General features: G+C 31.9%; 1 protein-coding gene across 1 annotated transcript in view; it reads left to right on the top strand.

Moving 5' to 3' along the window:
• Positions 1-3387: 3387 nt before the first annotated feature.
• Positions 3388-24497, top strand: part of Tsp42Ek (Tetraspanin 42Ek) — a 30672-nt gene continuing 9562 nt past the window's right edge. Inside the window, exons 1-2 of the mRNA XM_075309999.1 lie at positions 3388-3767; positions 3983-4047. Coding sequence (XP_075166114.1) covers positions 3988-4047 — 60 coding nt within the window. The 5' untranslated portion in view covers positions 3388-3767; positions 3983-3987. The remainder of the gene's footprint in view (positions 3768-3982; positions 4048-24497) is intronic.

Consider the following 24497-nt stretch of genomic DNA (forward strand, 5'->3'; position numbering starts at 1 on the left):
AACATGGAATCGGGCAGCACTCAGTGATAAGAGAGAAGTTCACCAATGTGGTATCACAATGGACTGAATAGTCTAAGTGAGCCTGATACATCGGGCTGCCACCTAACCATATATCACACTTATAGTTTTGCTTAGAAAAATGTGCCATAATTGAACATCAGAAACTCTGGTGGAAAAGTACATATCCCGATGTGTATCATTAGATGGGACTGTAGCCAAATAAAGTCCCATACATTCTACTTTTGGATGATCGTTTTGCGGAACTAACTGCAGTCAACATATTTTGGCTAATTCGCATGATAAGTTCCAAAAACATTGGGAATATACCAAAATTTTGAACCTAAAATTTTGTGACAAAAAACTTTGTCACAAGAGTTCGCCCTTGTAAAAATTCTGATTTGATTTACCCATATAAAACCGCGCTGTAATTAATTAAAAAACGAACTAAGGAAAAGAGATATATTTGTACGAATTTATTTCGGTATAAGCCGGCTATCGTGCAAAACCTTTTTTTGGGAAGGTACAAGTGTGGTTCATTGTTGGGTTTAATGAACTGCCTGAATTTATTCTGATAATTGGTTTATAGTTTTGGTGCAAGTAGAGGATGCTGATGAGGAATGTGGTAATTCCGAAACGTGCGTCCATCCAACCATCTTGCAGTCTATAGGGCTTTGCCCAAATAAATTTGACAAAGATTCTTTTCTTTATGGAATTCAAGCGTGATAGTGTGATTGCTTTATGTTTGGCTGGAAAACCACAAGTGGCTATCGCTAAGTCTCTCAGAATTTTAATGTGAAAAACAGCACGGTCACACTAGGCAAATATTTGATAGGACTCAAAACAGAATTGGTCACCACAGCGAAACCAGCAAACATTTTTAGCTCATATTGAATATATAAAATCACGATAGGAGCGATTCCCAAAGACTGCATAGGGATATTCCAAAAAGATCCAGGCAAAAAGTCTGACAATCATTTTGGTTAAATATTTGCCTAGTGTGACCATACTATAAGTCGTTTGTTTCTCGTACCAATGCTCGTTACCGTGATACAGAAAAAATGTATCAATTCCTCGAAATGATCCAAAAATGCAACACACACTGAAAAAATATTGTTGTGAGGCCAAAGATCGTCTTTTAAGTTGGTGACTACAAAGTCTTGACTACAAAGGGAAAAGCGTTCAAAAATAGCAGACTTTTTTCAATACTTTATTTTAAAGTCGTTTTTACTTACTGAAATTGGAAATTTAAGTTGTTTTTCAAACATTTTTAAGGATCTTTGAAGAAAAAGCTGAAAAAAACGAATACATTAAAATGTTTTCTACGCCGAAAGAATTCCATTCGTTAATTTTACGAAGAATTCTTCGTTTAATATTCTTCCTAAAGTTTCCATCAAAACAACGAAATTTTTATTAATTTTCATAAATTTTACGAAGAATATTTTTCAAATATACGAAACGTCTACGAAATATTCTAAATTAACTTTTCTTCGTAAAAAGTTTGTACTTTTAACGAAATGTTCTTCAAGTTTCATGATTTTTGTAAAGAAGTTTTTACGAATTTATGAATATTTTAGGAAAAATTCTGCGTTAAAATTTCTTCATAAAAAGTACGAAACATTTTCTTTGAAATAGCGAAGAACTTTCATTGAAGTTGTAAAATTTCCGTTTGCGACATAAAATTGCCTTTGATAATGTGCTTGAGTGTATTCTTTTATTCAATTTTTTAATGCATGAATATGCTACTTCTCATTTGGGTGACAGCATGCTATTAATAAAAGTGAAGTAAACAAACTAAAAATTATTCACAAACTTAAGATGTAAAGTAGTAAGGACATTTTTCAAACTTGTTACTACAACCAAATGCACTTGGACGATAATTTTTTTTTTCTAAAAGTTCGAAGATTTTGTCACAAAAAATTTTAAATTTTAAAAAGTACGAAGTTGTTTCTTATAAACTACGAACAATTTCGAAGAACTTTTCTTCGCAAAAAGAACGACATATTTCGTATTTTTAATGAAAAGTTCTTTGGTTGTGCAACAATGGCAAATTTCGTACTTTTAACGAAATATTTCGTTCTTTTTACGAAGAAGATTCTTTCGGTGTAACCACTTTCGTGCAAGCGAAGCATATTCGTTAGCGAATAATGTTTTGTAAAATTAACGAATATAATTCTTTCGGTGTTGTTACCAAATATGGTTTTCTCTGCTGAGAAGCCCCTTTAAATTGAGCAGTTTTGGAACAAACAAAATGATCGGGTTTACATCCCAGCAAAAAAATTTGGAAGTTCTTCCAAGGGCACAACTTTAAAATCACTTCCAGAAGTTGCACTCCCAATAATGTTCTTTATTTTAACTACCCAGGAAGCTCTTTTAAATCAATTTTTTATAACTTGGTTTTTTCATACTTTTAATGGGTAATTTTAACTTTTTTTGTTTCAAGTAGGTTAAAAACAGAGTAAGAATTCATAAAATTGTACAAATCATTTAAAATTTGTCGAAAAAAATGCTAAATCCAATCTGAAAAAATTGTGCATTTTTGAAAATATTTGAGGTGAAACGTTTCCGACAAGCGTTAGAATCCATTAAAAATTATAAAAAATTATAAAAATTATTTATTTGTCAAAATATCACAGATTTTTTTTTAATTTACATCCAAAACATTGAACTCGGCTCACACCTAAAGAAGTGATGCAAATTCAGTGCAACGGCTGTTGAAATGGAGGACTTCCGTTCTATGACAAGCCCATGTTAAATTCATCGCTTCTGCGTCAATTTTACACCACTTCCGGATTCAGAACATTATTACTTTTTTGGCGACGCTTTTTTTGCTGGGTGTCAAAGAGGTCAGCTTAAAATGTACACCTTCGATTGGGCGCCAGAAGTCAATAAGTGGAGTATTTTGGAGAGAATGATTTGTACTAAACATTAACAACGGATCTTAATACGGCGCTTCGCACAATAAAGTTAAAATAATCAAAAAAAAGTACAACTGCTTGAAATTAAAAAAAAGACCGTTACTAATTCAGATAAATTAAAACTTAAGACTTTTGCATACAGTTTGAATAGCTGCCGGACTTACATATCAAATGTGGACAGTTGATTTGATTAAAGCTCTTTGTTAGAGAAACTTTTCATCATTTCATAAGCTTCTCAATTCCAGCTTTACCCAGTATGGGACGTTACAAGTTTAAAGCGATGTTATGGAGATGTTACATACTCGTACACATACACACATCTGTTAACTTAACATTCAAGGCAATGTTGACAGTGTTAGCCGGTTGGCTGGTTGGCTGACTGCCTGGTCTGCTATGATGTGATGCGTTGCGTTGCTCACACACCCCCGCTGCCGGCAGACAGACAAACATGGAACAGTCCAATATTCGTATTAGCATTCAGACAAGTTCAGAATATCCAAAGCGACCACCGAAAGCAGACGCTCATTCACTCGTGTCTGTTCCGTTTCCCAATATCAACGGCTCATCTCCGTCCGTCTCGTGTTGGAATTGAGAAATATTTCAATATAGTGAAGAAACAATCCGCACACCATAACAGCCAAGCGTGGTGACAGCATAAATCCGTACCAAAATACATATATATGAAGAAAAACAACAACAACAGCCACAACAAATAAAATATAAACATATTAGCATAGCTAAACAAAATAGATACAACAATAACAACAACTGAAAAATAATATATATCTTAAAATATATATATTTTTTACATACATATATCTCTTGATTTAAATCAAAAAGCAAAAAATATTGGTAAAGTGTTTTGTTCTTTTTTTCTTACGATTTGATTTAGAATTATTTTCAAACCAGACGGTAAAAAATAAAGCAAAAAGTGATTCAAAAGTGTTAAAATTAAATAAAGCTAAAACAAACAGCGATTTTACATATATAATTTGTACATGTGATTTCTTAAGCTTAAAATCATCAAAACGACGTTTTAATTGTTTTCTCTTTTTTGCGGATTTTAGTTAAAATGGGCTGCACTTCGACCTGTATGAAATGCCTTTTAAATCTCTTCAATGTGATTTTGGGTGTAAGTATTCAATTTTATTTTTGTTTTTTGTATATTAATAAGCAAACTTCCCCAAACTGTTATTGTTATCCATCAATTTCGTTAGCTGCACTCAAAAAAAGTGAACTCTATATTTCACTAAAGCCAATTTAACTTTCGTTTAGTTCATGGAATTATTATGTTTGGAGAAAGTTTCCTATACTCTAATAATTTTTTGTGTACGTTAGTTAAATTAACTAAAACCGGGGAAAAAAATATACACAAATGAAGGATAAATATTAACTAAATTCGTGTCTTCCACAAAATAGTTCAGAATTTCTTTAAAATTGTAACTTTTACCAAAAATGCGTCCATAATGAACTTCGTGTGTCACTAAAGACATTCTTGCAATTTTGAACTCCAATTTTTTCCTTCAAACTACAAAATTTTCTTCAACAAGTGAAAAAACTTAATTATGTCTAATAAATTTTCTTGAATGTGTCGAAAAATATTTACTTATTTTTATGACATCGGTGTGATGCTAGCGTTTGTTATACTGTTTAGTTAAAAATATCTAAAAATATTCAAAATTTTCTAAAATTAACCGAAATTTTTTTTCGTGGTGGGTTCACTGTTTTTTCAGTGTGAGTCTAAACCCTAGATATGTATTTGTGTTAGTGTATGAAGGTATCTTCATTTTAAGGTTTTCATTTCTAAGGTTATCATTCGAAACCGGTGTTTAATATGCCCATCTCAACCGTGCCATGGGTGGGGTATAATAATTTTATAATTTTGTTTGTAATTCGTTGAAATGCGACCATAGAGAATGTACTAACTTTGTGGGTTTTCAAAGAAGCCAGTTACACTGAAAACAATAGGTAAAATGAAAAAAAAATTAAATTTAGTTCATAATCTCTGCCTTCATTATACCCTGACAACTATGTGGTCTAAAAAAGGTGCCTACCAGAAATATTGAGTTTAGACCCTATAAAATATATACCGGTCGAATCAGAACCACCTCCTGAGTCCATCTAGCCCTTGATGCCCGTCCGTCCATCTGTCCATTTGTCCATGTATTTGTTGTTTGCAAGATTTCGTTCGCAATTATTAACCGATTTCGATGAATTTTGCCACAGAGTTTTTTTTGACACAAGAACGAACGCTATTGAATTTGGAAATAATCGGAACAAATTTAGATATAGCTCTCATATACATATATGTATCGTCAGATTTCGATAAATCGTCAAATTTAGCACAAAGTAATCAAATTAACCATGCCTTAAGTGTGCAAAATTTCATTGAAATCGATTCAGATTTATTGTCGTGAGACCAAAGATTTGAATATTTAAATTTAAAAAACGAATGGGTTAAGTTTTCGTTAACACGTTTTTAAAGGACTTTATTGAACATGAAGAAAAAACAGAAAAAAACTAATAAATTAAAATTTTTCTGCCTAGAATCAAGTACGCAAAACTTTTTTTATTTATTTATTTATTCATTCATTCAGTCTTTGGATAATTCACGATATAATCCTTACAGACTCGCTAATTTCTAAATTGTATATATACTTCCAAAATGTTTTACTAAAAAATGTACTAATTTCTAAAATAAAATATATCCAGAATTTGATCAAAATCTTTTAAAGGAACGGATAGATCAAGATTACAATTTAACTTTTATGGAATTAAATTCTCTCAAAGCTCTTGTAATAGGCTCGTTGCAAGCATAATTATTCCTATGCATAGCTACATGAATGTATTGGAAAAATCTTAAACTCCTAGCAGGAACATTGAAGCCAATTTCACGAAGCAAAGGCGGGCAATCAATATAACCATCAATTAAAAATAATAATGAATCTTTCTTTCTCCTATTGGCCAACGTCTCCAAATGTATGAGCCTACATCTGGATTCATACTCAGGAAGAGGTTCAGTAAAACGAAGACTTATTAGAGAAAATTTTATGAATTTCTTTTACAATCTCTCAACTCAACTCAACTCAAAATTTAAAAGACAAATCTGTCTTAAAAGTGTCCTTCAGTGTATGTATCCCCCAATATTCCCAAAATTGTCCATATATCGCTTATTTATTAACCAATATTACTCAAATTTAGCTAAATGTAATCTTCTATAGTACTAACTTTTTAAGCAAAGAATCATCATACACTCAAAAAAAGTTTACTCGGATCCAAAGATTTTGACCTTCCTTCAAGGATTTTGGTATTGATTGCTAGCCAAAGATGCGAATTCTTTAAAATATAGCGACCTATCTGGCTTTAAATCTAGAACCAATAAAATTAAAATTATGATACAGATCTCATTTATCAAATTTTCATTCTCTTTCGCGGTTTATTAATAAAGGTACTCACGTACAAACAAATACCAGTTTGAAAATCCAAATTATAACGAATACTTCAAAGTAAAAAATGTTTTCTTAATTCCAAAAAAAAAAAAACAAGTATATAAGGCCGTATGTTCGGCCAGGCCGAATCTTATGTACCCTCCACCATAGATTGCGTAGAAACTTCTACGAAAGACTGTCATCCACAATCGAATTACTTGGGTTGTGGTATCTTAAAACTTCTTAACATCGTTTTCTAAATTGTGATTTAGTCCATACGTGGTAGAGAGCCAGAATTGAAATATGGGGGTCGCTTATATGGGGGCTATATGGACCAATTTTTTGTGATTGGGGATCGATTTATCTGAGGGCTATATATAACTTTAGACCGATATGGACCTAATTAGGCATGGTTGTTAACGGCCATATACTAGCACAATGTACCAAATTTCAACTGACTCGGATGAAATTTGCTCCTCCAAGAGGCTCCAAAAATCTCGGGATCGGTTTATATGGGGGCTACATATGTTTATGGACTGATATTGACCACTTTTGGCATGGTTGTTAAGTATCATATACTACCACCACGTACAAAATTTCAACCATCGGATGAATTTTGCTTCTCCCAAAGGCACAGGAGGTCAAATCTGGGGATCGGTTTATATGGGGGCTATATATAATTATGGACTGATATGAACCAATTCCTGAATGGTTGGTGGATAGCATATACTAACATCACGTACCAAATTTGAACCGAAACGGATGAATTTTGTCTTCCAAGAGGCTCCGGAGGTCAAATCTGGTGATCGGTTTATATGGGGGCTATATATAATTATAAACCGATTTGGACCAATTTTTGCATGGTTGTTAGAGACCATGTACCAAATTTCAGCCAGATCGGATGAAATATGCTTCTCTTAGAGGCTCCTCAAGCCAAATCTGGGGGTCCGTTTATATGGGGGCTATACGTACAAGTGGACCGATATGGCCCATTTGCACTACCATCCGACCGACATCAATAACAACTACTTGTGCCAAGTTTCAAGTCGATAGTTTGTTTCGTTCGGAAGTTAGCGTGATTTCAACAGACGGACGGACGGACATGCTCAGATCGACTCAGAATTTCACCACGACTCAGAATATATATACTTTATGGAGTCTTAGAGCAATATTTCGATGTGTTATAAACGGAATGACAAAGTTAATATACCCCCATCCTACGGGGGAGGGTATAAAAAATTAAACCAAAGACGCTAAATTCTCAAAATAAGCCTTAGCCTATATTTGAAGCGTTTTTATCTTAAATCTAAAGTTTCAATATTTCAGTTAATTTAAGGACAATTTCTTTAAATCAAAAAAGTGTGTCTTTACTTTAAGGAAAATTAGCCTTAGTTCAAAGACATGCGACTTTAAATGAGGGACGCAAATTTACATTTAAAATTTGTGTTCTAAATGTAACGAAAAAAAGTTTTTGAAGCAAAGATTATAAACTTTATTTGAAGTAAAATTTCATTATTTTAAAGAAATTTGTCCTTAATATTTTGTAAATTTCGCATCCTAAAATGTAGGTTGCGTAATCTTTAGTATCACGATCTTTTTTCAGTGCAATAGTCTCAGATTTATATATAGCCCCCATACATATATATCGCCCAATTTTCCAAATTCTGCCCATAATAACCTTATTTTTGGCCACAATTCCCTCATTTATTAAGCGATCTTACTCAAATTTGACACAAGGTAGTCTTCCTCTAAGATTCAGCCTTGCCGAACTTACGACCGTATGTACTTGTTGCAATAAAAAGGAAATAATTCGATGAATAATTCTGTATTCTATCTTTTGATTTTATAGAGCCTAGATTTAGAGCTAAATAGCTCCCTTAAAATATCGTTCGAAATAGCATCTTTGGCTCTGAGTGTGCTCCAACAATTACACTAGTTTACAAGATAAAATTTTGGGTCGTGTACATTTGATGAGAGGAACTTTTCTTATGTATTTTGATCAGCTTAATTCGAAAATGAATGTTAAAATTTCTTTTATGGAAAGTTTTGGAGATATCCCTTTATTTTTAGTTTTCCGCTCTTTTATTTCACTATATAAATTATATCTCGATTTAGAAATTTTCGATTATATCGTTGTTTTCGAATTCAGCAGATCAAAATACGCAAGTCAAATGTATATTTTCAGTGTAAAATAGTGTTATTATTTGTAAATGTAATATTTCACATTCAACTGAATGATTTTTTTTTTAAATAGACGAAAGTGTTGCTAACCGGCTATATTTGATCTCATAAATTGTCCATAAACCATGTTAACATTACATTGAAAAAAATATTGTCGTTAGCACAAAGATTTTCTTCCCTTTAAATACGAATGTGATTTTGCGTTAGAAAATGCATCTCTCTAGTACAAATTTGTTTAGCGAAACTTTAATAAATCTTACTCATTTTTTAAATAACGCAGAAATCGCCTTAGAATCGATAATTTTCTGTAACTTCGCTATAAAGATATAAAACATCCAAGAATAGGAGACATCTATCAAGATTTTAAAGCATGACACAATTTATACTTGAAATCTAGTTTGAATTGGAAATTTTAAGTTGCTGTTAAGAGATGTTTTCTAACGGTGGATTTTCGACTTGCAGTACTTCTGGTGATATTTCTGAGTGTATAAGCCTAAAAAACGGGTTAAACTAACCTGGCATACAATAAAAATATTTGAAACAAATTTCTTTTTATTTCCAAAAGGCTCAATTTTTTCAACATTGAAAGTCGATTCTCAAAGAAAAAAAAAAAAAACAACAAAAAAATCAATAGTCGATTAGTCAAATTAGAAGATCATAAAATGTATACTTGTTTGTGAATGAGAGTCGATTTCATAAGCGTAGGAAAACCTATTTACGATTTTGCATTGTGGTAGCAGTTGCCGATGGCAATATAAAGGGTGGTTAAAATTTCAAGGGCCGATGTTGATTTTGAATAAAACACAAACTATTTAGGAAATTATTGTAGTTTTATTTTATTATGATATATTGGTATTACTCAATTATGTATGGAACAAAATATCGGCCAAATGGGCGCCTCGACCTCGGTGGCACACCTTCATCCGATGGTCCAAATTTTCGATGACGCTGAGGCATAATGGAAGTTCTATGCCGTTAATGTGCCGAATTATCTCATCCTTTAGCTCTTGAATTGTTGCTGGCTTATCGACGTACACCTTTTTTTTTTAATAACCCCAAAGAAAAAAGTCCAACGGTGTCAAATCACATGATCTTGGCGGCCAATTGACATCGCCATTACGTGAGATAACACGGCCATTGAATTTGTTGCTCAAAAGAGCCATTGTTTCCTTAGCTGTGTGGCAAGTGGTACCGTCCTGCTGAAACCACATATCGTCCACATCCATATCTTCCAATTCGTTATCATCTCACGATAGCGAACACCATTCACAGTAATAGCCTGACCGGCCTCATTTTCGAAAAAATACGGCCCGATGATGCCGCCAGCCCATAAACTGCACCAAGCGGTCCCTCTTTGAGGGTGTATTGGTTTTTCGACAATCACTCTTGGATTCTCATTCGCCCAAATGCGGCAATTCTGTTTATTGACGAATCCACTGAGGTGAAAATGTGCCTCATCACTGAAGATGAAGGTGCACGATATGTATTTTGATTTGAACGCCCATTTTCATAATAAGTCTGGATAAGTTTAACACGTTGTTGGATTGTGTATCTCTCCATGGTTCAAATTGAATAAGTCTGAAATAGAGAAATGTCAAATAAAATTCGGAAAAAAGCTTGGCGTTTAGGTGTGGTTCACATTCAACATCGGCCCTTACAATTTAACCACCCTCTATAATTTTATTTCTTCTAAATTGTAAGTTAGTTTCTTTATTATATAATGAATTAAAAAATTTTGTGATATTTATAAAAAAATTCAATTAAAACAACTTCCTGTGTAGCTAAAATAATTAACTTCTTTGTGAGGACATTTTTGGAAGTGCCTTTAAATTTATGCCTTTAGAACAACACCCAATTTATTTTGCTGGGAAAAGGTGTGGAACTACTTTTAGTTTCCTTTTATATAAATTAATTGTCGAGTTATATTGATTTTTTATTTATTTTTATAAAAAAGCTATAGCTACGCTAATGGTCGATTTCCGACTTTTGCATCCCTAATCTATTATATCTTGACTGCATAATGATTTAGGGATAACTATAAAAGTAATGCTTAACCTATTCAACCCAAACTTATTGTGCTCAAATTTGCTGAAGCCTGTGAAACAGTCGACATAATATCTTCATTAATTTTTCCCCACTAAGCACACAAACAAACAGTATTCGATTTTCCACTATTTTTGACCACACGAGATTTGTTTATCTTTCCCCATCCCACTAGAGATCATCAATTTCCAATTATCACTTCAAATCTTAAATTTTACGAACTCATCTAATATCGAAATGTGTTAGCTGTGCAAAAACAAAATAAGTGGTGGCCAAGCATTATCTCACCCGGTATCCATGATCAGTAATGATGATCTCATCTGCAGACCTTATTGAGAATCTTTTATTATTGCTGCCATTGAGAGGAAACACACTCTGCAAGATGTTCGATCCAATAGGAATTTGTCCGTTTGTTTGTTTGTTTGATTCTCTAAACAAACGTTAGATAGGCAGAGAAAGCATGTGTTCTCGGATTCTTTTGGTAAACACGGGACATTCACTTTGGGTGTATTCTGCTTGCTCATCGAGAGATATGAATATGGGAATGTTGTTGCTGTATCTTTTTCCTTTCGCATTTTTACATTCCAACATGGTTGGACAGTCTGCTACGGTCTGTATGCGCCAAGATGAATATTGCTAATTAAAATCGAAGAAGTATTTTTATAACAACTTGTTGATTAGCTGATTTGCATACATCCGAAAATTGATTGGGGAATACCTCGTCAATGCGGTATACGACATTTTCAATTATTTTCAGAAAATGTTTTTTCCACCCTTGTAAAAATAAATGTGCACTGAAAAAAACAAGCCCGATTCCAAAGATTTTGTCTTTACTTTAAACATTTTGGTATTGATTCCGAGCCAAAGAAGCGGAGAATACACGTGAGGATACTTTTAAGAAACAATTATCTTTTAAATTTGGGGTTTGTGTACTTGCTTCTAGGAAGCAAATTTTAATTTTTCGCTTTTTCAGCTTTGTTTCTTCATATGCTATCAAAGTCCTTTAAAAACGAGTTAACGACAACTTTATTTTCCAAATTAAGACTCTACTCCCAGTAAAAATTATGCTATGTTTCAAGTAAAAAACGTCTTTAAAATAAAGTGTTGAAAAACATGTCCTACATTTGAACGATTTTTTGCTTTGTAGTCAAGATACAAAAAGACAACAAATTTAAAGACAATTTCATTAAAATTAAAGGATTTTTGTGAATTATTAAAGTCAAGTTGACCTTAGCCCAAACCTTTTTTTCTTTCATGTTATGATACCCATTTTTAAGTGAAATCACTTAATTATAAGGATAATACGGCTTCATTGAAGACTCTTGGACAAGGAAAAAACTTTAAATATATTAGAGAAATGCGTCTTCTATGCTAAGCAAAATTTGCATTCGTATTTTAAAGACATGAAATCTTTGACCACACGACAATATTTTTTTCAGTGTGTAACGTTAAAATTTGTATTCTAGACATCTAAAGACCTTTTATTAAATAGATTTTTCTTCTCCTTTTTACTCTGTTGTAAATTATACTTCATTCAAATTACACTTACTTAAATTGTATTTCAATTGACATTTGCCTTATAGATATTTCGAATCCCCCTTTAGTAGATTTCGAGCCTAATGTAAATGGGTTATTAATAAACTTTAGTTTACTTTTTCTTTCATAGAAAATACTTTTAAATCATAGAAAATGTTAATATATACAAAATTATATTTTTGTTCTTCGACATCGTCTGATGAGCTAATACAATATACTATTATCCTTGTCTATTAGAACCTCAGCAGGTTAAAGTCAAATTTTATAGAATTATTATATAAATTTTCATCCTTTCAATCATAATTGAAAACTTTAGTTATTTATGTGTTGTATAATGCTTTACTCTCATTAGGTTAGGTTAGGTATGGTGACAGCCCGATTGTTGAATGCACCATTCAACAAGGGTTAATCCTTATGTGAAATGTCAAATATTTAAAATTTCCCTTTCTTGTATTTGTTCTAAAAACTTGCAACATATCTACCTCATCCAGCTTTGAGATTCAATCTACCATTTTTTCTTATTTCGCATCTTGAGCGATTTTCTCTTTGTATTAGTTTAAGATCAACTTTGGATTTCATTAAAGCCGGTTCAACCGGTCATATCTTATTAACCCTTAAAAAACTACTTGTTTTATGTTTGGTTCAATCTATCTCATGTTAGCCCTCTTCACTGCAAGAACAAGGATAAACACCAATATTTCAGGCTCATTTAAACTATTCAGTCCATCGTGATATGTTATTACAGTGGTGAACTTCTCTCTTATCATTGAGTGCTGCCCGATTCTATGTTTAGCTCAATAACAAGCGTCCTCCTTTTTATAGCCTAGTCCTAACGGCGTTCCACATTGCGGTGAATCCACTTAGAGATGCTTTGAAACATTCAGAACTGTCAGCAGCATTACTGAAAGGTGGTGGTATCCACAGCTAATAAATTTCATTTTCATATCATTTAGACGAAATTCTGCCTTTATTTCTCTATAGCTCCTCTTTTCATTAGCTGCATGTTGGCGAATATGTCACTTTTCCATTTGATCAAAGGGGGAAATGCATCCGTTTAGAAGAACGATAATTTTGCCACTTCGTTAAAATAAAGACATTTTTAGGAAGCTGTCTAAATTTAATTGTAATTATACACTTAAAACCAGTTTACGTTGATTCAACAATGTTGGCCTTTCCTTAAGGATTTTGAAACCGATTCCGGGCTAAAGAAGTCTCTTCTTTAAAATAAGGATATTTTAGGGTTTGCTGAAGAAGCCTTTTCTTTAAAATAAGGACATTTTTGAGATTGCTATAATGTTTGAATCTATGCTCTACAAAATTAAAATTAGGATGTAGGTCTCATTTATCGAATTTTTATTCTCGTTTTGCGACCATTGTTAATACGTGCAAATAAATATCCTTGTAACAAGTAAGTAAATTCTTAGGTCAGACAGCGTTGACTATATTATACCCTTCACGACACCGAAAAAAAATATTTACGTGATATTATAGATTACTCAATTTACAATTTATTAAGGACAAATTTCTTTAAAACAATGAAATTAGAATTAAAATAAAGTTTATAATCTTTGCGACAATTTTTTTTTCGTTACATTTCGTAGACAAATTTTAGAAATTTGCCCTTCGTTAATGTTTCATGTCTTTGAACTAAGGAATATTTTCCTTAAAGTAAAGAAATACATTTTTGATTTAAAGAAATCGTCCTTAAATTAACTGAAATATTGAGTTATTTTGTTATTATTTTTGAGGATCGTTGGTTTAAAGTTTTTTTTTTTTTGATTACGAAAACGTTTTTTACTTTGAAGTATCCGTTATAATTTGGATTTTTAACCTGGGATTTGTTTGTACGTGAATAGCTTTATTAATTTACAGCGAAAAAAGAATGAAAATTCCATAAATGAGATCTGTCTCCTAATTTTTGTTTTATTGATCCTAGATTTAAAGCCAGATAGTTGCCTTTATTTTAACGAAACCGCATCTTTGTCTCGGATTAATTCCAAAATCCTTACGGGAAGTTCAAAATCTTTGGATCCAAGAAACTTTTGTTGAGTGCACTATGTATACCAAAATTTAAAGATTATTTCATTAAATCAAAAATGTTTTTTCTTGTTCTAAGGAAAATTTGTTTTACTTCAGATACGATGTTAACGGAAGGACACAAATTTTAACAATTGAATGAAAAAAATTAAAGGAAAAATTATGAATAAAATTAGAAATAAAAAATTATGAATAATTTTTTATTTTGTAGAAATTTGTTTTTAACATTGTGTAAATTGCGTATCCTAATATGTAGGTTCCATCAATAATTGTATCTTAGGTCAACATGTTTTACCGTTTAGGGAAAAGTCTACCTTCATGTACCTTTTAAAAGCCACTGTGAAAAATTAAAAAAGTTCAGAGTTATGACATTGCTTTTTTTTGGCATTATGACAAATAATTCCCTAAATAGGCATACAATGCGATTCAATTTTTATTAATGCAAAAGTTATGCACTCTTGACGACAATGTCATCCGTAGCAGTTTTGTTGATCAACGTTGTGTGACGAATAAGTGCACGTGATAACCTCATAATAAAAATAATAAAATTAATTTCCTTACAACCCACACCGAATCGACAAATATTTAACATTTGAATAGATGGTATGCTTTTAATGAAAATCATAAATTTCATATTTATTAGTTAGAAATTTTAAATGAATATATTTCTCAAAATGTATTAATTCATTCAATTAAATATAATGTGACGTCATTTTAAGCTTTGTCTTTACAAAATGTCATTTATGAATAAACAAGACTTTGGATGACACCCAGATGAATTCGTGTATGAAATTCCGAAATATTGTGTGACATGACTGCTAATTATAAACTTAGAGGCCTACAACGAAATGCCCAATAAATTTAAATGGATTGTTTGATTTTGTCACGCCAATTCAATTAGATAAACTTATGACATTTAATGTCATATGTATACCGAGCTGTTATTATGTTAAAAAAAAATTAAAAAAAAAAAAAAACAAAAAACAAAAACTAAGAAAAACTTTAAAATAAAAACGCCTACAGAATGTATACTGGAAGAAGAACCGTTTTTTAGACAAACGCAGATTTCTTTTGGCAAACAAATAAAAGAGTTTGAATAAATGTGCCATTTATTTCCATTTATTTAAATTTATATTGTTTTAGTAAAAAAAAAAATAACAGAGAGCAGTTAGAAATAGTTGAATCCCTAGAATATGGCACTGATAACAACGCATTCATAAAAATAAACAAAAGCCGAACTAGAACCGGGTTTCCTCAAATTTTGTACAATTTCTTATAAAATAATAAATCTGACTTCTTAAAGATTAGCGTAGAAAAATATTGTAGTTCACTCGTACTAAGAAGTATTCAATCCTTTAAAACTTAAGGAATTTCCTATATTCTAGGAAATTTTCCAATATTTATTTTAACTACCTACACTGAAAAAACTGTGAACCCACCAAGAAAGAAAATTTTAGTTAATTTTAGGAAAATTACATTAAATTTAGAAACTGTAATAGAAACGCAGATGTCACGCCGAGTTCACAAAAATAAGTAAAAAATTTTAGACAAATTCAAGAAAATTTATTAGACAAAATTGTTATTTTTCAATTGTTAAAGAAAATTTCGAAGGTGGGTGAAAAAATTTGGTGTTCAAAATTGCAAAATGTTTGTGGCACCTTACTAAGTTCATGATGAGCTCATTATTTGTAAAATTTTAAGAAATTCTGAACTATTTTGTGGGAGACCCGAATTTATTTTACCACGGAGTTTTTCAGCGGTGGATTATCCCACCACAGTAATGCTGGCGACATTTCTGAGTGTTTCAAAGCTTCTCTAAGTGGTTTCATTCCAATGTAGAACGCCATTGAGCTTAACATGGAATCGGGCAGCACTCATTGATAAGAGAGAAGTTCACCACTGTGGTATCACAGTAGACTGAATAGTCTAAGTGAGCCTGATACATCGGGCTGCCTCCTAACCTCAAACTCAAAAAATTATTAAAGTTATGGAACTTTTCTTAAAACATAATAATTCCATGAACTAGAAAAGAATTAGTGAAAAAATATATGGTTCTCTTTTTTTTTGAGTGTAGCATTTCAAATCATGCTAAGCTATCACCAGCGAAGGTTTCTTTCTAGCATATTAAGGACAAATTTCTATAAAATAATGAAATTTTAATTAAAATAATGGTTATAATCTTTGCTTCGAAAGTATTTTTTTATTAAATTTAAAAGTTAGACAAATTTTCCTTAAAGTAGAGAAACCCTAAATTAACTGATATATTGAATATTTAGATCTAAGATATTAAGCGGTATAATCCAGCCTTTATCTGTCTTTTATCTGGCTGTAAGCCTACCGTAACTAGCTGAAAATGACCGTTTCGTTTCTTCGTTAGTTTGTTAGTTTGAACATCAACTACTTTGATAAAAACCATCATTTCCATTAGAAAATATTAGAACTTCTTGAAGTTTTTTTGGGAATCTCGCCCTTTCTGACCTTCAATCCGTTGAAACGGTCAGTCTTGGACGAGAACGGCAGTCATGTTTCTATGGCGTTTTTCAAAAAGGCTGTATTTACGTACAAAGTGCAAGTACTTACGACGGATAACAATTTTATTTATTTATTTATAAATTTAATTTGTCCTAGCACAACAATATTATATAGGTTATAAGATACAGTACTAGGTAAAAAAATGTCACTATAGCAACACAATAGTAAGTTGCATTTTGGTTTTACGTACGACATCAGTTAAGATGCGGCCACGAATTCCGGTTACATTACCGGTGAAGGAGCATTTCTTGTCAATGTAGCTACCATCAATGGTCTCACGAGGAGTTTTGAACCCCAAACCAGTGGCGGAGGTATAACTCCCTTTTGGCAATGCCTCGCTTAACCTTTCGGTTTAGGTTAATGCTGAACTGGCTCTTTCGGTTAGCTGATCATCCGTATTAATATAAAAGGAATGCTTTACTTAGCCTAACAATTTATTGTTGAAGTATTGATAATAACATTGAAATAATAAATCATATTATTAACATCATTTATTATTTCAATTAAAAGTATTGTGGCTAGAGATGTATGTGCTACCAACATTGTTTATATTGCCAACACCAATGGCACCGTCATTTCACTTTATTGTTACAATAAAAAGTCCCTCTTCATTAACCCTTGCTAAAAATATTTTTCGACAAAAAGTGTGTGGTTGTCATCCTTGTAAATTTATTTTAAGCATTAAACTTTTATCATACTCCCACACTGAAGGAAAAGCTTTCTTTTCTGAGGAACAAAATTTTACACATGTATTGTAACATACAACAATACGTATTCCCGTACGTAAAAATCAAAATGAGAGGTCAAAGATCTTTAGTATTGCCAGGTAAAATTGTCGGCTTACCCTACAAGGACAAAAAAGGTCCCTACATTCCCTAAAAATTTTCCCTACAATATCTTTCGTTAAATTTAAACAAAATTTACAAAACAAAAGTGGTTCTATGTGCTTTATTATCTTAAAACATATAAAAATGCAACGTATATTACGTAAAAATAAATTTGTATTACCACCACGATTGTAACAATTGGCAGAATTCTACCACAAATAATAGATTTTTTTCTGTTTGGTATATTGGTAGAATTCTTGATGATTTGGTAGATCAAATCTCTATAGAAATAACATTTTGGAAAAAGGTTCTATAAAAAAAATCTATACACTCAAAATAGTGAACTCCATATGTCACTAAAGCCAATTTAATTAAATTTTAGATCGTGGATTTATTAGGTTTGTAAATTTTACTAATAATATGCCCATCATGAACTTCGTATGGTACTAAAGACATTTTTACAATTTCTAACTCCAATTTTTTCCTTCAAACTTCGAAATTTTCTTCAACACGTGAAAAAAATTAGCTATGTCCAATAAATTTTCTAGAATTTGCCAAAAAATGTTTACCTATTTTTGTGAAATCCGCATGAGATCTGCGTTTGTAATATAGTTTAGTTAAAATTATCTAAAATTAACCTAAATTTTCTAAAACTAACCAAAATTTTCTTTCCTGGTGGGTTCACTATTTTTAGAGTGTAGAAATAAAATTTTGAGAAAATTGTCTATAGAAATAAAATTTTGAGAAAATTGTCTATAGAAATAAAATTTTGAGAACATTTTCAATAGCAATAAAATTTTGACAAAATTTTCTATAGAAATAAAATTTTATTTGTTGTTTTGATCTCAGCTTAAAAACCATTGCGTTGACTAAACTACATTCCTTATGAGGAATGTGGTAATTCCGAAACGTGCGTCCATCCAACCATCTTGCAGTCTATAGGGCTTTGCCCATATAAACAAACAAACATTCTTTTCCTCTGTTTATTAAGCAACTCTTGTAGTTTAGTCAACGCAATGGTTTTTAAGCTGAGATCAAAACAAAAAATATGATTGAAGTACAAACCAACAATAACAAAACGAAACGAAATAAAATTTTGACAAAATTTTCGTTAAAAATAAAATCTTGATCAAATTTTCTATAGAAATAAAATTTTGACAAAATTTTCTAGAGAAATAAAAATTTGACCATTTTTTCTATAAAAATAAAATGTTGAAAAAAAAATTCTATAGAAATAAAATTTTCGCAAAATTTTCTATAGAAATATTTGTTTGGTAGATTGTTAGGTAAGATTTTCTTCAAATTTTAGGAATTTTTCATTTGCACGAGTAGTAACCGTGGTTACCATACATTGCACTATGGCTGAAATCGCAATTTTAGCGGCAAAAAGTCAAATTTTCAACTTTAGATTTTTAATATTTTCTAGATGGGGTTTACTAAAGAACATATTGATAGTAAAATATCTAAATAAATTGTTACTGTTGGCAACCATGTTTATGCGCAAACAGCTGTTAATATTGACAAAACTTTTAAGAGGTGGTAACAAGACCCAGCAAAAAAGAGCTTCCAAAAAAGTAGTTTGGATCCCCAATCTGTGATCCAGAAGTAGTGCAAACTTGGATCATCTCCAATGAATTTTACATGGGCTTGTCATAGGACGGAAGTACTCTCTTTTTGGATCCTTTGCATTTCTTTAGAAGTTGTGCCCTGGAAGTTAATTTGAATGAAGAAATTTAAAAAGCGAAAAAAAAAAAATTTAACCAATTGAATTTTTTTTTCAAACATATTTTTTATTACACTATTATTTTCCTATTATCTAATTTTTTACAATTTGAAAAACTTTTTTGCTCCGACTAGGGGTTGAACCTGGGTTTGATGGCACCATAACAGAACGCCTTAGCACATTCAGCCACAAACGCCATTGAACATAAAGCGTCGAAATGTCAATTCAAATGTTTGTGATATGATCGTAATACGACACAAAGGAATAACATTCTAATTGCTTCTCGAGATGTTCTTTATTAGTATGAACGAAAAAATAAGAAACGCAGGTTCAAATCTCACCAGCGGCAATTTTTTTATCAAATATTTTTCTAAAAAAATATTTTTTTACGTTATACATCTTTTTAATTTTTTATTTTCGGCATATATTTTCCTATAAATATATTTTTTCTATTAAAAATTAAAAAAAAATTAAAAATTGTCGTAATTTGCAAAACCTTCTCAAAAGAACTTCCATGGAAGTGAAAAAGTCAAACGGCACAGGTTCAAATCTCAGCGGGATGAAATTTATTTTTTTATTATTTTTTATTATTGTCCAAAATTTGTATTAAAATAGTCTCATTGCGTACTTTCTAATACTTGTCCACAAGAACTGCATCGGAAGTAGAAAAAAATCATAGGGGGATCCCAAGATGCGCTTTAGAAGAAATGTTTGCGGACTTGTCCAAAAGGACTGCATCGGAAGTTGAAAAAATCGATGGGGGATTCTGGGATGGGCTTTAAAAGAAATTTTTGTGGAACAACTTCCAATTTTTTTTTGCTGGGGAGTAAAGCAGCGCAATTTTCTTAAAATTAAAAACTGTTTTTTAGAATTTTTTGTTTTTTTAGCTTAAAGTCATACATAGACTAAACTACAAGTGTAGCTTAACCAACAGTTAAGCTACTCTTGTTTAGTCAATATATGGTTTTAAGCTGAAATAAAGAACAACAACAACAACAACAATGCTTAAAGAACAAAACCAACAATAACAAAACAAAACGAATAAAATATTTAAAAAAAAAGTAGTAGTTCTAATACTCAAGGAGAGTAGTTTAACTATATACAAATAGAATTTGCTAAATATTTGTATTTCGTAGTTATTATGATGGGTTTTTGTGTGTACTTTTTTGGGAAATTTTGAAGAGTTTTATCGTTTTTCTTGGAGTAAAACTAAAAATGTTTTGAAGTGTCATGGGAAATTTTTACATGTGATTGTTTGTGGAAATCTCTAGTTTTATGCCATGGCATTTGCTAATTGAATGAGAGATTTTTTTTTTTCAGAAACACTCAGGTTTAAAAATTTTGAAATCTTTGGGTTTTTGTTGGCAAATAAGAGAAATGATTCGAATTATATTATAGAAATTATATATTGAAGTCTGACGGTTTGAGATATGAATAAGTCGTTTGCATGCGTAGTCTTGGCAGCAAAAAAAAGAGCTACAAATTAAAAAAAAAATTGGGTCTTCATGTCGAAAAGCCAAAATCAAATGGCAGTGGAAATGGTGATGAAAACCATTCCTCGCACGAAAGAGAGAAGAGCTTTTTCCGGCAAGGACCTTTTAGCATCTTTTACTGGTATTAGTATTGGTTTGTAAAACATTTACAGCCAACCTTAATTGCTTTCTCCTCGGAATTTGAAAATGGTACTCAAAAGTCTCGTTGTCATTGCATTAAAAATAGTGAAATATTTTTCACAAAATATGAATGGTCCCCGATGTATGCCACAATATATAAAATATTAGTATGTTTATCTCAAAGAAACAAGGTTTCAGAAGTTACTATAGATTTCCTTACAGAAAATTAATCTGAGGCCCGAAACAAGTGTTGAAAAAAAGATCGAGCATGTACCGCTCGTAAGGATTCAAGAGTGCACAATATACTTCACATGCATCTCTGAGCTATGGATAGCTCTGGCTCAGGTTAGGTTAGGTTAAAGTGGCAGACCGATTAAAATTCAGGCTCACTTAGACTATTCAGTATCTCTGGCTCATATATTTCTTGTTTACAAGAACCTACCTACACATACCACAATAATAAAAAAAAAATAAAAAACGGAAAGTCACTAAACGTTGTAAAAAGCTTGGATTACAAAAAAAAAAAACAACTAAAATTGCAAAAAAGTTTGATAAGGAGTAATCGTATGAACTTAGTGTGAACTTAGTGTGAACTAGAAAGTTGTTAATAAATATATAGGCTACATTTATTACCTTGACTGTTTGGTACAATTTTCATTAGTTCGTGAGCTATAGTAGGAAAACCGAAAAAATCGGTGAGAACTTTTCAGTTTTTCGACATTTTTGGCGCTTTGAGCATGAAGATGACATTTTTCCGACATAATATATTCAAAATTTTTGTTTACCTAGTCAAGAGCTACAAACTTGCTGAATGATGTAAAAACAAGTAACACAAGTTTTCGAGGTATTTATAGCAATTACTCTAAAAAGGGGGCGTGGTCCGCCCATTTTTCCTAAAATCTATTTTTTTTATAACTACAAATCTACTCACCAAATTTTTTGAAGCCAACTTGGTGGGATGTATTGTTTGCCGCTAAAATCGTGATTTCGCCCAAAGTGCATTGGTAAAGATCAAGCCTTGCTTATAATTTCCTCCTCTAGAGCCACCAAAATGTAAAAATTATTAAAAATTGTGTTGATTGAAAAAGGCCCTACGTTGTGTCCCTACGTCCCTACAAGGCGCTAAATATTAGAAAAAAAGGGAATTTCCACTATTTCTGGCAATACTGAAGTTATTCGGTACTTGAAGAAGCGTTTGATGCGTTCAGATGGCACATTTTGGAGATACCTCAAGCAGAGTGGCAAAAGTGCTTCGACAATTGGTTCAAATGCATGCAAAAGTCTAGGGATTTTTGATGATTAATATTTGTTTTTGTTCTCTCATCCCGAAATATAAAAGACAACCCTCGTAAAAAGGAGGTTGTAATAAAATACAACTTCCTTTTTGAACTCGGCTCAACAAGTGTTAGATCATTTTTTTGAGTAAATATTTACTACCAGATTATATGCGACAATAACAACAATGTGATTGTTTGTAATCTATCGCAAATTTATATTTTCGATCATCGTAATTTTCTTCCTCTTTGTACAAAACAACAAAAAAATAAAAACATAAAATTATATTTAATATATAATCAATCTCATTTAATGTGATTAATATTGCTAATTGGATTCAAGCGCCTTCTTTTCTCGTCCATTGACACGAATTATCAAAATCGAACATGTTTTTTTTTTTTTTTGTTCAATAATTTGTACCAGAGAATGAAGCCGACCCATTTTTGTCGGCGGCGGCGAACACTAAATTTTTGCCTCCGGCGGCGGCGGCTTGACGGCTGAGCCGATATAAATTTGTTCACTCGGCGGCGGACAATTATCCATTATAAAATCAATTTGAAGTTAATCGAATGGTAATGAGATTAGTTGTACAACCTATCTTACAATCAAATTTACTTTTCGTTCAAATTTTCTGAGCTAAATTTTTGCTAAATTATTATAGCAGATTAAATATGATTGGTTGTGTTCAAAATTTTGGAAAAAATACGACAATTTAATAAACATTTTTCTGATTTAAATCGATATTTTTGATTACTTGGCGGCTAAATTTGAGTCGAGATGAGTCGACATATTCGGCGGCGGCGTCGACTGGCAAAAAATGGTCGGCGGCGACTGAAATCGGCGGCGCGACTCGGCGGCTTCATTCTCTGATTTGTACATATATAAATTCAATTGGTCTGGCGCATACTTTTAATGACCATCAAAAGTACACAAATTTCTTGAAAACAGTTCACGGTCGTTTACTTTGCTGAATTCCGTAGGGAAAATTTTGATGGTTTGTTTAAATTTGAAATGTTTTATATTTCATTGCAAGCGAGAGAGGGATCAATGTGGAAACGATTGTTTTTAACATTCGTGTTCGAAATTAAAATAAATTATTATGATAATATGGCATTTTACAACAGGATGGATCGAAGTTTTGATTACGCATCGATTACATAAGCGAATAAGGGTAATACCAAACAAAAATTGTATGAAAACTTTGTCTTAAGAAAAAAATATATACTGTGAAACCTATGAAAGGTTGACACTTATTTCCACATTTGGGAGGTGTCCATTTATTAGAGGTTAATTTGAATGTGATAATATAGAAAACGTCCTCAGGCAACTCTCCACAGTGGTGCAATGGTCAGCATGCCCGCCTTGCATACACAAGGTCGTGGGTTCGATTCCTGCTACGATCGAACACCGAAAAGTTTTTCAGCGGTGGACTATCCCACCTCAGTAATTCTGGTGACATTTCTGAGGGTTTCAAAGCTCTAAGTGGTTTCACTGGAATGTTGAACGCATTTCGGACTCGGCTATAAAAGGGAGGTCCCTTGTCATTGAGCTTAACATGGAATCGGGCAGCACTCAGTGATAAGAGAGAAAGAAGTTCACCACTGTGGTATCACAATGGACTGAATAGTCTAAGTGAGCCTGATACATCGGGCTGCCACATAACCCAACCGAACCTAACTGTCCACATTTGGGAGGTGTCCGGTTTTCAGAGTGTGCAAGTTTGAGAGGTTTCACTGTATATTTTTTAATTTTTCTTCCATATGGTGACTATTTCGTTTTGGAAACATAGGAGTTTTTTTTAATTTGAAAAATTCGCCATTTTGATAAATACATTTCATAAGGTAAGAGAAACTCTAAAACAAGAGAAACAAAAGAAATAGTTCTACTCCGTCATAACGAGAGAGAGAGTTATTACTATCAAATTGGTGTGACACTTGTTCTCGTTATATTGCTCTATAAGACTCTATTGAAGATATTGTATCGTGTCTGCGAATGACGTATTTCGAATGCACTATAGGATACTAAATAAAGAATGTGTGAAATATCGGAAAGCATGCTATAAAAATTTAAGGAATGTATACGGGATCATCTTTCTGTGCCATAAAAAGCATACACGAAAAAAATCATGCCCGGTTCCAAAGATTTTGTCTTTACTTTAAAAATGTTGGTATTAATTCCGGGCCAAAGAAGCGGAGAATACAAGTAAGGATACTTTTAAGACACAATTCTCTTTTAAATTTGGGTTTTGTGTACTTTCGTTTTTTTAGCTTTTTTTCTTCATATGCTATCAAAGTTTTTTAAAACCTAGTTAACGACAACCTTATTCAACCTCGGCTTCCAGTGGAAATTATGCTATGTTTCAAGTAAAAAATGTTTTTAAATTAAAG

The sequence above is a fragment of the Haematobia irritans genome, chromosome 5 (genome assembly GCF_050003625.1).
Source record: "Haematobia irritans isolate KBUSLIRL chromosome 5, ASM5000362v1, whole genome shotgun sequence".
NCBI classification, from domain to species: domain Eukaryota; kingdom Metazoa; phylum Arthropoda; class Insecta; order Diptera; family Muscidae; genus Haematobia; species Haematobia irritans.